This window comes from Olea europaea, chromosome 15, assembly GCF_002742605.1.
Source record: "Olea europaea var. sylvestris chromosome 15, O_europaea_v1, whole genome shotgun sequence".
NCBI lineage: Eukaryota > Viridiplantae > Streptophyta > Magnoliopsida > Lamiales > Oleaceae > Olea > Olea europaea.
This window is the reverse complement of record NC_036251.1, coordinates 26599283-26614726: the sequence shown is the minus strand read 5'-3', so window position 1 is coordinate 26614726 and position 15444 is coordinate 26599283. Positions and strand designations below refer to the sequence as shown.

At 38.1% G+C, this 15444-nt stretch overlaps 1 protein-coding gene across 1 annotated transcript in view; it reads right to left on the bottom strand.

The window, feature by feature from the left end:
* The window catches only part of LOC111410685 (serine/threonine-protein kinase TOR-like), a 39601-nt gene that overhangs the window by 6615 nt on the left and 17542 nt on the right, over nt 1–15444 (bottom strand). The window contains 11 exon segments of the mRNA XM_023041148.1: nt 1046–1062; nt 1104–1325; nt 1730–1970; nt 1972–2129; nt 2217–2345; nt 2425–2565; nt 2783–2893; nt 3005–3073; nt 12911–12976; nt 13055–13228; nt 13613–13722. Coding sequence (XP_022896916.1) covers nt 1046–1062; nt 1104–1325; nt 1730–1970; nt 1972–2129; nt 2217–2345; nt 2425–2565; nt 2783–2893; nt 3005–3073; nt 12911–12976; nt 13055–13228; nt 13613–13722 — 1438 coding nt within the window.

The window sequence follows — 15444 nt, the reverse complement described above, 5'->3', positions numbered from 1 at the left end:
TTGGATCTCTTCTCCACAGAGATTTTAACAACGTAAAGATTCTATCATCATGGACAAGTTTAATTTATATAATCAAGATTGTTGAAAAATGGTAGGTTATCCATTCAATTCCAATTCAACAGTGGTTATTATTCCTCCAATGCTCTACACTTCAGAGATGTATTTTTACATCAACAACAGTATAATTAGCATGTTCTACAATTCCTAAGGTCCAAATGTAATGGAAATGAAATTAAAACCAATGTTTTAACTGGTCTGGAAATCGATCTGAAAAGATAAGAGGGTCAAGGGACAAAAGATTCAGCAAGCGAACCGGGGTGGAGCCAATGGTCTTAAATTATTATACAAGTAATGTTTTAAAGAGTGTAAACTTCAAAATTTATACTAATTTTTGGATATATTAATTTTTAATAGTTTTATTCATTCTTGAGAAATTAATCAAATTATAAGAAGGGGCAAACATTTTGATGGAGTATTTCCCTTTCACTCCCCCTCATTGCAGTGCAACTGTACAACAGCCAATATGTATGATTGCACTTGTTCCACATCAAAATTTATCAATTGCAATAGGAGAAGGAAAGGCTATAAATAGAGCTGCCCTAGTGAGTGCAATTAATTAGCAGGCAGGCAGTCATTGCATGCATGTGAATTTATTTTTTCATTATATCGACCCTTAAAAACAAGGAGAACCATGACCAGTTCATTTTAAAGGCATTTTTTAAATTGTGGACCCGTCTTTGGAACTGGTAACCGGCAGGCCACTCCAGTTTTCAACAACATTGATTAAAACTTTCTCATACTTCTTGTTTCAGGAGACTGTCCTATAAGAGCGCGTTCGGCTAAGCATTAAAGTCAATTTCTGTTACCAAACGCATTTGAAATGTTACTTTTCCCTTTCTTATGAGTAAAACAATTACTTATTTTGACAATCAAGAAGGTATTAGTTTTTAAGTAACCTATTTTCAACTCTGACCATTGAAAGAATTATTTGTCTTAAAAAATTTAATTACAAGTAGGTTTATAAATAATTTTTTTAAACTTAAACAAACATGCAACAAGTTTCTCATTAATCAGAGGAATCTAGGTGCATGATACAACAGTACAACACATAAACAAACCTGCGGATGACTTTGGCCAATCCGTACTAACAGTGACTGTATTAGTTCCCTGACAGCGTGGTTATTGGAATGTATCCTCGCAATTATCTGAGGTAAAACAACCAACCACGTGTTGATATTAACCAGCGAAAATCCTTTCTGCAATGCCATTTGGACCTCTGAAGTAGCTCCGTGGTTGAACCACAAAGTGAGGAGACGTAAAATATCCTGCAATCCAGATGTAGGATAAAATAAGAAAGAAAAAATAAAATAGTCAAGTTTCTGAGATGGTAAAAGGTAGCACCTATAGAAATAAATTCGAAATAATATTGATAAAATCATTTAACATTATAAAATTTATAGATAATAGTAATGCTTGAACTCCTAAAGACAAAATCCAACAAGAGCAGGCAAAGAATGACAACAAATGCAGTTACCTTGAAAAAGTGACTGTTGTTAAAAAGGAACGTTGCTTTAGACAGCAAAATTAATTGACCCCAAGTTCATATTGGATATTTTTATGTGAGCTCAATAGTAGTGGAAGATTAGAACCATTCAATTGAAGTAGTAACTTTTCAAGTAGCAGCTGACTACGCTTATGGAGGACAGGATTTTAAGCTTCAAAGAGTTACCTGCAAACTATCATCCACTCCCTTGGCATGTGCAGCACAAGCTATGGAGTGAAAATATCCAGTGACTGCCGCAACGACAAACTGTCCAGCAACATTGGGTAAACCTCTCAGTGTGTAATGAGACATTACTGCTGTGTTGAAAAGGGCCCATCTATGCCAAGCTTTTGCCCACTTTGTTGCACAATGAGTAGCACTTCTGAACGCATTAGGTGGGTTGTTGAGTGGAGTTCGACTGATCACCTTGAATAGAATCGTCATTCAAACCTGAAGAAAGTGCCCACTGCCAATTTCCTAGTTTAAGATACACACGGGCAAGGAGAGGTACATTTGAACTACCCAATAAGCTAGACTGTGAAGCTTGTCGAAGAACTGGAGTTCTTGAGAGGTCTTTGGTCAAATCCTACAACAGAGAAATTACAGAGATTATTGGAACCCAAACTGAGCAGCTATCCTAAGCATTTACCACTTAAATAAACTTAAAGCTCACCTGCAGTCGAGTGAAGGATTCCTTACGCCTATGATCCTCTCCAAGTGACCATTGGTATTTCAAATAAGCAAGAATTACTTGAGGATCTCCGTGATAACGTACAGTTTCAGGAGTTATTTCAGGATCGAACTGCAATTGTTAAAAAGAAAAGTTAAACCATTAAATGGCATAAAATGTCCACAAAATTCCACTAATATGCATCTCTGACCTCCAAAAGCTGAAGTAAGGTTGATCTAGCTTGACTAAGTCTTCCACTTTTACGGCACAGAGAGGCAAACTTGATCCATGTCTCCGCATCCTGTGTGGGTGGTAGAACAAGAGACCTGACTGCCAAAAGCGCTTGCCAGACCTGTAAATATTAAGATTTCAAGCACTCAACAGTAGAATGAGGAAAATATAGTACCCTGTTACAAAGGAAAACAAGATGTAGGCAATAGTGTGAAATCTTGTTTGACAATAGAAATCAATATCCACTCCACATTAATAGCTGACTGCCATTATAACATCAAATTGACTGATTTTAAAAAGAAAATAGATGAGAACAAAAACCAGCAGAGAGAGATTACCTCAACATTCCTCTTTGTTCCTTTTATTCGTTCATTCCACATGTTTCGAATAAGAGCCTTCCGGTCCTCAGCAATAGGGTTCCCCACAGGAAGAGTACAGTAATCGATGACCTATTCGAAAAAGCAGCAGACATTTCTCAATAGGATGATATCATTTCAAAATGTAAAGAGTAAGTCCAGTTAAAACAGCAAAATAACGTAAAATGATATGTGGGTCCATACCTCCTCCAATTCAGATAGTTGCTGAACACGAACCATATTACTGTATGCACGTTCATAACTTTCAAGAACCTAGTAAGTGGTAACTTTTAGACATCAGTTTTCAAAAAGAACCAAGATATAAAAATACAATAGTTTTGACAATTTAAACATGTCAGTTTCAATGTTTGCTGATATGCCTAATAGTTCTTGTAAATTATTAGTTACATCACTATTAAAAGTCAACCAAATACAGTGTAATTTAACATGTGATGCAGTTAGCAACCAGAACACTGTTAGCAAGAATTTTAGAGCTTCTAGTTCCATTGGGTTAGTTAAAATAGGGGAAGGTTATTACGGGGAATTTAGTATAACGAATTGTATAGGCTTCTAGCTATAAATAGTGGGAGGGTAATTTCATTTCATTCAGACAGAATTTGGGTCTTGTCTTGAGAGAGAAGCAGGGCTTCTCGAATGCTCTGTAATTTATTGAATTTCCTTTTTCCTGTTTGTTCCATGCAGTACAAATATAGATCTATTTCAGCAACAAAGCAGCAGGATCCTATCAGAAATTTTCTGGACAAGGAGAAAACTATTATTCAATTAATTCTACTACAGATATTTAAACCAAATTTAATGAAATAAATAAATAAAACGAAATTCCATGCATAATGCCCAAAAGCATGGAAAAACACAAGGGTATGATTGCATCTCACAATTAAAAGGCCAGTCATATTAATAAACAGGTCTATTATTCTTTTTTGATAAGTGATCAAATATTTTATTAATCAAAAGGTAATACACAAGAAGTGTATTATACGCTTAAAAAAGAAATAAACGTCATGAAATTGGGCAGCACATCAATGTGACTAGAAGCTGCAGCATTAAATTAATTATACAATGTCATATAAAATAATTCTCTACATGCTCTAAAGTCTATATCTGATAATCAAAACAGCGCCCGTTTCTTTCTCTCCACACGCACCAAACAATGCAACCTGGAATAAGGTCCCAAACAAATTTGCTGTCCTTGTCACAAAACTTTTTCCTCCATTCCTTCAACATATTTTCCATACACCTTGGCATAACCTAATCTATATGTTGAGAAGTCAGAATATCATTCCATAACAAACGAGCACCATCACAATGGAGAAACAAATGGTCAATCGTTTCTACATCCTTTCTGCACATATGACACCAATCTGTAATATGAACCCCCCTCAATCGAAGATTATCCGTCGTTAAAACTTGTTCTCTCACTACCGTCCATAGTAAAAACGCCACCCTTGGAGGCAATTTACACTTCCAAACCATCTTCCAAGTGAATGAATTCTCCGCAGATCCCAATAAAGATCTAAAATAAGTGCTAACTGAGAAAATGTCATCCCTTGCCAGCATCCACCTGATGCGATCACTCTCTCCTACCCTGATATGCACTTCATACAAAGAGGTCAATAGCAACGTATAATTATCCACTTTCCAATCTTGCAATCCCCTCCCAAAAACAATGCTCCAGCTGATGCTCCCGTTATGTGTATCTAATACATCATTCACCATAGCAGATGGCACCACAGCAATATGATACAAAGAAGGAAATCTCTCCCTTAGCGGTTGATCAGTACACCAACAATCATCCTAAAATAGCTGATAGTATTACCATTCCCCACATCAAAGGTCACTCTATTCCGAAAGTCACTCCACCGTCGTAGGTACCATGATTCTCAATTGAACACCATCCACCCTCCAAAATACCATATTTCTCTTCTATAATTTCTCTCCAGAAACTCTCCCTCTCCACCCCAAATTGCCATAACCACTTACCCAACACGGCCTGGGAATGAATTCTCCGCAGATCCCAATAAGGATCTAAAATAAGTGCAATATGAGAAAATGCCAACCCTTGCCAGCATCCACCTGATGCGATTACTTTCTCCTACCCTGATATGCACTTCATACAGAGGGGTCAATAGCAACATATAATCATCCACTTCCCAATCTTGTAATCCCCTCCCAAAAACAATGCTCCAGCTGATGCTCCCGTTATGTGTATCTAATACATCATTCACTATAGCAGATGGCATCACGGCAATACGATACAAAGAAGGAAATCTCTTCCTTAGCGATTGATCAGTACACCAACAATCATCCTAAAAATAGCTGATAGTATTATCATTTCCCACACCAAAGGTCACTCTATTCTGAAAGTCACTCCACCGTCGTAGGTACTATGATTCTCAACTGAGCACCATCCACCCTCCAAAATACCATATTTCTCTTCTATAATTTCTCTCCAGAAACTCTCCCTCTCCACCCTAAATCGCCATAACCACTTACCCAACAAGGCCTTATTAAACAATATAAGGCTCATCAATCCGAGCCCCCCAACCCTTGTGGGAGAACAAACTGCTCCCCAATTGACCAAATGAAATTTCCTCTCCTATCCTCTCCTAACCCTCCCCAAAGGAACTCCCTTTGGATCCTCTCTAGTCTCTTAGCCACTATAACAGGAATGGGAAACAAAGACAAGAAATAAGTGGTAAGATTCAAGAGAGTAGACTTGATAAGAGTAAGGCGACTTCCCTTTAAGAGGTACATATACTTAAAACCCGCTAATCTCCTTTCCACCCTTTCTACTATACTGTCCCAGATGTGTTTACTTTTGAACCTTGCTCCTAGTGGGAGTCCAAGATATTTCATAGACGACTACGCAACCCTACAGCCCAATGTAGCAGCCAACCCTTCCACGTTATCGACCTCTCCGACAGTGATAGCCTCAGATTTCCCCAAGTTTATCTTCATTCCAGATATGGCTTCGAAGCACAAAAGTAAATGACGCAAGTTCTTGAAGTGCTGAATGTCCGCATCACAAAAGATCAAAGTATCATCTGCAAATAGCAAATGAGATATCTGCCGTTGACCAATCCTAAAGCCCTTTAACAAACTCTCTCCCACAGCCTTCTCAACCATTTTACTGAATGCCTCCATTACAATAACAAACAGTAATGGAGACAAAGGATCCCCTTGTCGCAAACCTCTACTACTCCGGAAATGACCTTCAAGAGTGCCGTTCACCAAAACTGAAAAAGAGACAGTAGAGATACAAAATTGAATCCATTGGCACCACTTGGCCCCAAAACCACATCGCCTGAGCATATACAATAGGAAACCCCAGTTCACGTGATTATAGACCTTTTGTATATCAAGCTTACATAGCATTCCTAGAGCCATTTGACGTAGTCTTGAATCAATGCATTCATTTGCTATGAGTACGGAATCCAAGATCTGTGGCTCTTTGACAAAAGCATTCTGAAATTTAGATACCACTTTTTCCAACACCTCCTTTAATCTATTAGCTAAGACCTTTGCAATAATATTATACACCCCACTTACTAGACTGATAGGTTGAAAGTCTTTAATGTCCGTCGCTCTTGATTTTTTTGGGATCAGCACAATAAATGTGGTATTAGAGCTTTTCAAGAATCTATCACACTGAAAAAAGTAAGCAAAAACATCCACAATGTCCGATCGTATCACATCCCAACAAGCCTTATAGAATGCAAAAGAAAATCTGTCCGGTCCTGGGCCCTTGTTATCATTCATACTGAACACCACCTCCTTAATCTCGTCCTCCCCAAATAATCTTTCTAAACAACTGATATCCTCCTCAGAAATAGTGACTAGCCCTTTAAACTCTGGCCTCCAATCAAACTACTCCTTATAAAGATTTTGACAGAAATTCACCATTTGTGTACCAATATTCTGTGGGTCCTCATAAATTACCCTATCCACCTCCAGCATAGAGATACGATTGTTGGGCCTGTTGGAATTGGCCACCCCATGAAAAAACTGTGTACATTTATCTCCCTCTCTCAACCACTTGACCCTAAATTTCTAGGGCTAAGAAATCTCCTCCATCTCCACCAACCTCTCGAACTCTCCCCTTAATTCTTGACGTCGCTCCCTTTTGTCACCTCCCAATCCTCTACTTTCCTCCTTCCTATCCAATACTTCTATTTCTGAGATGCATTGATTTTTACGCCAGTTAACATCCCCCACTTCCTCCTCATTCCACCTCTTGAAGTCTCATTTTAAAGCCTTTAATTTCTGATCCAACACATATCTGGGGGACCCCCTAAACTTGTAAGAGGCCCACCAAGTCCGTACTCGCTCTCTAAAGCCGTCCACTTTAAGCCACATCTTTTCAAACCTAAAAGGTTTTCTCCCGCTATACCCCACATCCCCATATAATGAAATTGGAAAATGATGTGAATACACCCTCCCTAGTCTCCTCTGAGCGACGTCTGGGTACTTAGCCTCCCACTCTACACTAATCAAGAACCGATCGATTCTAGAATGAACAGGTAGCTCCCAATTAGATGACCAAGTAAAATCTCCCTCCATGAAAGGCATATCCACCAACATATTCTCCCTGATAAAATTTGAGAAGTCCTCTATAGCCCCTGTTAGTCTCCCGCCGCTAGACCTTTCAGTAGGAAAGTGGACCACATTGAAGTCACCCCCTATGCACGTTGGGAGTTCCACCAAGCCATCATACCTGCCAATTCATCCCACAATCCGCCTCTACTTTCATCAACATTAAGCCCATAAACTCCTATAAACATCCAATGAAATCTATCCCCAATATTTGTAAATGAAAGGGATAGAGAAATAGCCCCTCACTAACCTCCTCCAACTGAAAGACTCTAGCATTCCACATAATTAGCACCACTCCTGAAGCCCCCAATGACCCCACAAACTGATACCCGACATACAGTCCCCCCCTCATAAACTACTTACAACAGCCCTCGAAACGGTTTCCAACTTTGTCTCCTATAAGCAAACAATGTCAGCCTTCCAACCCTTTAAGAGATTTCGAACACCTAACCTTTTTCCAGCTTCATTAAGCCCCTCCACATTCCAGCTAACTATTTTTGGGATCATCTTGACGCACCGTCATCCCTCCCCATCAATCCTCTTCTTGACTCACCACCCCTCATGTCATAATTAACCGAGCATTCAAGCCGTTTAAGCTCACGATCACCCTTTCTTCTTGTCTTACCTCCTGGTGTATCCATCACTTGTCCCTTACTCGCCTCCAGTTCCTCAAATAATTGCAAGAGCTTATGTTCATACCCATCACAGGACACCCCCACCATCTTGCTGAATTCCAAAATTTTTTGAAGAGCCCGCTCGATGGTGATGGTCTAATGTCAAGCTCACTCATTTCCACTATCTCCTCGGAGCAAAATAATAGAATCCTACAATAATTTCACTTCACCAAGTGCAATAATTAATGGATTGAAAAGTGAGAACAGAACTCAAACGTGATTGTAATATTCCACTACTGAATGGTGATTACAAAAGGAAATGAATCTGCTATAAGAAGAGCAGATTTTGTAATCTAGAAATGACTAACAGTGAAACGGATAAAAATAAAAGGATAAATGGACATTCGAGAGGCCCACAACTCTCCCAAGGTACTACCCAAATTCTCCACCCATTCCCCTCCATTTTTCATTCTATTTATAATAGTTATCTAACTAATTCTCCAGCTGCCTCTATCATTTGCATGTGCTGCTAACTGCCCCCTTTCGTTTCTCTATTCTACCCTTGTTATTTTATTGCATGAGTTAGGTACCTATCATTATCCGCCGCCTCGAAATTCACGTTGTCCTCAAGGTGAAAATCGGACCAATTCCAAAAATCTCCTACATCCAAACTATACCCTTTTCCACGCCAGTCATGATCCGAGCAGGGAAAGGACATTTCATGCTGAAAAAGTTGGCTGACCTCTTAATTACTAGTATGTTGTCCATGAAAATCCCATAGCCGGTCGCATCCCTTTGCTGGCATTCCAATTTTTGAACCCGTTGTCCCGAAATAAAATTGTAGCTGATTGCAAGCGTGAGTTTCAAGATAATTCCACCCCTTCTTACTTTTCATCTCTAACTCCGCATTAGTCAACCTTTTTTCAGGAGTAGCGCCATTGGATGCCATCCCAATGTATAATTGGCATGTGTTCCAGGTGCATGGAGCAATGACAAATTGGTCGGTATGGATGTCATATGTCCTCGGTAACCTGACTTCCCAATTTGGATCTTCAAAGCACGCAGTCACTTGAACTCTTCGAACAACTTCAACTGAGCATCTTGACATTCTATCGAAGTTGGCTAGTAAAATTGACCCAGTGGACGTTTCTACCATAAATCCATTAAAGAATGGCAGTGCAGTCTCCTCTCTTAAAACCCAATCGAATGGACTATCACCCCCAAACACCGATTTTTTCAAGCGTCGATTCCGATTTTCCCACCTCTCAGCTTCCTTGTACCGCATAGACCCGTCTGTACCCTCCCCAAACTCATTGATCCTTTGGCCATTTCCCTTCGTTATCGTTGTCGGATCAGGTACAATCGATGTTGTAGATTTGGAATTCACTTTGAGAAGTGAGGGATTCTTTTGATGATCGGCAAACTGTGGGCTGAAACCTTCAGATGGGTAGAGCAAATTAAATTTACTTTTATATGGGCCGAAATTCAGCTGGACTTGTTTCACCCGTTGGGCCAATTCTAGAGCCAAGCTCACTTGTTTGTTCATATGAATTCCCATTCTATAGCAAGTACTAAGAACATCAGCTTCATCTACTTGATTCAAAGCACATAGTTCACCAATTGCTTGAGGCCACTGTGGTTTTGGAATAGAAGGTTTTTCATGCAGCTCAATTAGTGCGGTACAGAAGTTATGCCCTACAACCGCAATACTGTCATGCTTGTTTGTATTCTTTTCCCTCCACCGGTGGTACCATCGTTTTCCAGATTGCAGTGAATTGGCGTGACTAGGTGTTGGAGTAATCTGATGGGTTCTATGGGTGTAAATATTTTTTGGGCCGTTTATCCTTACTCCATATAGGCCCATTTCGACTTAGGCTGATGTTGGGCCAATTCCATATCATAGTCTAATTCCAAAAAATGGTCCAAATCTATGGATTCTCCTCCCTCGTCGCTCTCCTGCTTCAGCAATTTCATAGAGGCTTCGTTCCAAACTTGCTCCGATCTCTTCTTTTCCTTCGATTGTAGTAATGGTAAGATTTCAGTTGACCTCCAGTCTCCGATGGTCTTCTTTGGCCGATCCCCGCGCCCTCTATTCACCCCGATTTCATAAGATCGATGTGGATATGCGTGGGTGTTTTCCCGCGAAGTAGAGGCTCGTCCCTTCTCCTTCTTTTTCGACTTCACCACAGATTTCTTCTCCTCCTCCAATGACGACTGTTCTTCCTCTGGACTTCCATTCTCAGTCTCCCAGTTAATCTCATCCCCTTGCTTCCAGGCTGACAATTCACCACCAACAGAGATCTTCAAGTCGAATCGAGCCATCATCAACACCTTCAATTCATCCCATGTACGCACTGGTCGTGATCGATCTTCCCGCTCATACCAATTCCAAGTTTTCCAATCAAAACAAGCTACGGCGGCCTCTATTTTGTCCACCTCCGACAACTGATTTCTAGAGAAAATCTTCTCTGCTTCCGACACCCACCACTTTGTATCTTCTCCGTAGACTATTGATATTTTGAGACGGTCAAGCGGATCTAATCCAGAATCAAGTGCTTGGTCTCCTATCCATATCTCCTCCGATTTCTTGCTGTAATTTTTTTCTATCCTCCCTAGAATCGAGTGCTTTGATACCAATTGATAGAATCCTACAATAATTTCACTTCACCAAGTGCAGTAATTAATGGATTGAAAAGTGAGAACAGAACTCAAACGTGATTCTAATATTCCACTACTGAATGGTGATTACAAAAGGAAATGAATCTGCTATAAGAAGAGCAGATTTTGTAATCTGGAAATGACTAACAGTGAAACGGATAAAAATAAAAGGATAAATGGACATTCGAGAGGCCCACAACTCTCCCAAGGTACTACCCAAATTCTCCACCCATTCCCCTCCATTTTTCATTCTATTTATAATAGTTATCTAACTAATTCTCCAGCTGCCTCTATCGCATGCGCTGCTAACTGCCACCTTTCGTTTCTCTATTCTACCCTTGTTATTTTATTGGGTGAGTTGGGTACCTAGTAGAAAACTGATCATATTGTAAGTCCTCTTCCTCCACCCGACCTACATCCCTATTTATATCCTCCTTTTTGGCGCCCTCCACCCACACAACCAGAGTTTTATCAGTCCCTGAGTCCCCCTCATTTATAGACTTAGAATATCTCTTACAGGTCTATTATTCTTTAAAGATAGTACACCGAGATCTATAAGCTCCAAAATATCTCCTAGTCATATTAGGACAAAGACTCTAACAAGGAAGCAAACTAAATAGACATCTAAACCTCACACCCTCTAGAAGTACCAAAAAACACTTGATGCAACATAGGTGTCGACTCAGGATATATTCCAGAGAACTTCTGAAAATACAGAAATTCTGAAATCAAAAAAATTGCCCTTGTTCCACAAATATGTGAAAAAAATAAATAAATAAGAGGAACACTAACTTATTGGCTTTTAGCCTAATCTAAGACTCAGCTTGAGACAAAACTTGGTTGCAAGACATTGCAGAGCAGCCAGTCTGAGAGCTTAAAAGAATTTTGAGATTCTCCTGTTTATACTTCATTCTTATAACTCTTTCATTGATTGCACATTCTCCACTAGCTGCAGATGAGTTCAAGTTTTACAGTGTTTTAAATTTGAAAAGTCTTTAACGCATCAAATCCAGCCATTGCATAAGATGAAAAGCTTGAAGTAAATGCCTTCTTATCACCATGTGGGGTATGCAAAGAAAGCTTAGGATATTCATCATCTCCATTGTTTGAACCTTTCTGGAATGAAAAAACCAACGGCAGGAGTAAGTACAATTAAGAGATTTGATAATTACCATTTTTTTTTTTTTTTTTTTTTTTTTTTTTTTTTTTTTTTTTTTTTTTTTTTTTTTGGCACAAGGGATAGATTGCCAAAACCGTTCAAAAACTAGTGGATATAAGTTATAAATCTGATCTGCAATTTGTAGAAGTATATAATCTCTTTGGATGTTAATATATGGGCCTTAAAGATTGTTCAGGTGTCAATACAGTCGATTTTCACAGGCCGCTGCAGCACATCAAACTGGCATAGGACAGATTCGGAAAGATTTTCAGATCATTGTAGGCACTGATGTTGATTACCCAGATAGTTGCTCTGAGGTTTTATTACCCAGATAGTTGCTCTGAGGTTTTAGGGCTTCTAGGGATATTTCAGGCAGGGTTCACAAGAGAAATTGATTGGGCAATTAGGAAAAGTAAAGTTCAATTAAATTGTACAATGGCCATTATCAAGTGGTATTTAAAATACTGGAATTGTTACATATATTTATACATTAGGTATAGCAGTATATGTTTCTTTTTGGTTCAGAATTTGCTCCACTTTCAGACTAAGAATTACACTGAATATGAATTGACCAGTAAACTACTCAACAAGAGAGGTGAATTATCATTCATTATATACCATATTGGACATTAACACATCTAAAAGAATAATCAATAAATATTTGAATACAGTCAGGCCCAAAATTAATTTTACATTCACCCTCTCTGCATAATTTTATCAAGATCCGAAGAAGTTAGCAGTGCTAATGCAACTATCAAAAATATTACTTCAGCTTTAAATGCTTGTCAGAGGCTAACTTTTAAATGTTATGCAGCCTGTTTCATTGCACTCAGAAAAATAGGGGGAGATGGTATGAAAAAGAAAAAGAATCTATTATGATACGATTGCACATGAATAGAATTTGATGTTATATCAAAAGCTCTGGGATAAGATTGTTTACATTTCTATTTGGATTTTTTTCCCTCGAGGTGTTTAATTGAAGAAAAGAAAAGCAATGTAATACAGAAAAAACGGTTAAACATTTCCTTGCTCTCTCCAATGATGAAAGGGGCACAAAAAACTAACCAATGCAGCCAGCTCCGTGGCCAAACATTTCCTTGCTCTCTCAACATAGCGGCGGGCTTCATCGTGCTAAGATTCCAAAGAAGAAGAAGAATGAAATTTTATATTAGCACTTTCAATAAAGAAAAAAATAAGTTGATGAGATACCTTTCCACGCCGAACTAATAAAACAGCCCTGAAAAATGTCCCGTTGCTACTCCCATCACCAGTAGCAGCAGTATTTCCCAAAACTCGAAGTTTAGTTTCATCTCCATCATCAAGTCGAGAAACATATTCTGACATCTGATCCCACTCACCCATGTTCCAGGCAGCCCTAGCAGCCTGGGTAAATAACTTCAGGCACTTAGTGAAGGAATGAAATGAAATGAAATTAAACACTTCAATGGTCAACAAACATTATCAGCTCAAGTTGTGGAATGGGCTTTTGGAATCAAGTGTATCGTAAATAAAAGTAAGAATTATAGTTAACTATAATAAAAAAATAAAAAAAATAAAAAAAATAAAGTAGTTGTTTATTGTGTACTGAAGCGTACAATATTTGCTCATATTATTTTCAACCAACGTGCACCCAAATATTTTATGTATTTTGTTTCAGAGTTCTAATCATGCATGAAAGAATTAATCGAATTTAAAGGTAGTTTGGAAAGGAAAGTAACATATTTTTCATAGCTCTTTTAGAGTATCCATTATTTGAAAGCCACAAACCATTGGTGCCATTTCCAGACGAGCAGCTGGTTCAGCAGGTGTCCAATATTCCTTGCACAGATTATTAAGCTCTTCCCACCGAGCAAGAGCTGCGAGGCATCTCATCCGCCCTAACAGAAGCACAAAAATACAAGAAAATAAATTATCATTTCTGAAGACCAAAAGTTAATAATAAAGGGAAATAAAGAACGGATTCATCAAAGACAGGGATCAGCTCAATATATACCATAGATAACGCACCAGCACTTGACAACAAGAAGCTATATAATCCATTCCCAAATTGGTTAAAAAGAAGCAAAGAACTTGCACAATCTATGTTGCTTGGACTCGGAGAGGGTGTCTATTACAGGTAAATACCTAGGAGTCAAATCCTTTTTCCTAAAATCTAGGATAGGCAATGCAGCTAATGAGGATCCAAATTTTAGAGAAAGGTATGACCATACATCTTATCAACTTACAATTACTCTATAAATTTATGTACTTATAATTTCAGATGAATTTTTAGGGATATATATTAACATGTGAAAATATAATTCTTTAAGAAATTAAATTTCAAATTATAATACTTCATTTTTCATATTGAAATACAATTTAGAAATTAGTTTAAATACAATACCCAGTATAAACGATCTTCTTTTCATTTAAAGGGTCCAAGAAAGATCTCATGCCCTTATCCACGTCATGTGTGCCCGAAACATGCACTTCCTCAAAAATGAGAATCCTTTTTGAGGATCTTTTTTACAAGTACGTACCTAGGAGTCAGATCCTTTTTTCCTAAAATCTAGGATAGGGGATGTAGCTAATGAGGGTCCAAAATTTAGAGAGGTATGACCATACGTCTTATCAACTTACAATTGCTTTATAAATTCTATACTTATAATTTCAGATGAATTTTTAGGGACATATATTAACGTGATATTATAATGCTTTAAGAAATTAAATTTCAAATTATAATACTTCATTTTTCATATTGAAATACAGCCCCTGTTTGAGCCACATTTTTACCTTATTAAAATGAAAAATATGACCGTTATCCATCACATCAAGCCACCATTTTTTAATTTCTATCTCAGGTGTGGGGCCATAATGGCTCTATTTCTCATTCTCATTATAATGTGGCTCAAACAGGCTTACAATTTAGAAATCAGTTTAAATACAATACCCAGTATAAAAGATCTTTCGATTTAAGGGATCCAAGAAAGATCCCATGCCCTTATCCACGTCATGTGTGCCCGAAACATGTACTTCCTCAAAAATGAGAATCCTTTTTTGAGGATCCTTTTTACAGGTATACACCTAGGAGTCAGATCCTTTTTTCCTAAAATCTAGGATAGCGTATGCAGCTAATGAGAATCCAAAATTTAGAGAAACATATGAACATCCATCTTATCAACTTGAAATTGCTTTATAAATTTATATAATTATAATTTCAGACGAATTTTTAGGGATATATATTAACATGTGAAATTATAATTCTTTATGAAATTAAATTTCAAATTATAATACTTCATTTTTCATATTGAAATACAATTTAGAAATCAGTTTAAATACAATACCCTTATAAAGGATCTTCTTTTCATTTAAAGGGTCCAAGAAAGATCCCATGCCCTTATCCACATCATGTGTGCCCGAAACATGTACTTTCTCAAAAATGAAGAGTCCAAGCAAACATATAGTACACTGGACTCCGCTATATAGTGGAAAACTAATTACGTATAACCTGTAATGACACACCTACTAAGTCCCCGTGTATGTGTCCGACACGTGGTGTCATATCAACCCCGACAATCCTTCAACGCTCAACAAGTGATGTGCCCTTATCCAACATTATA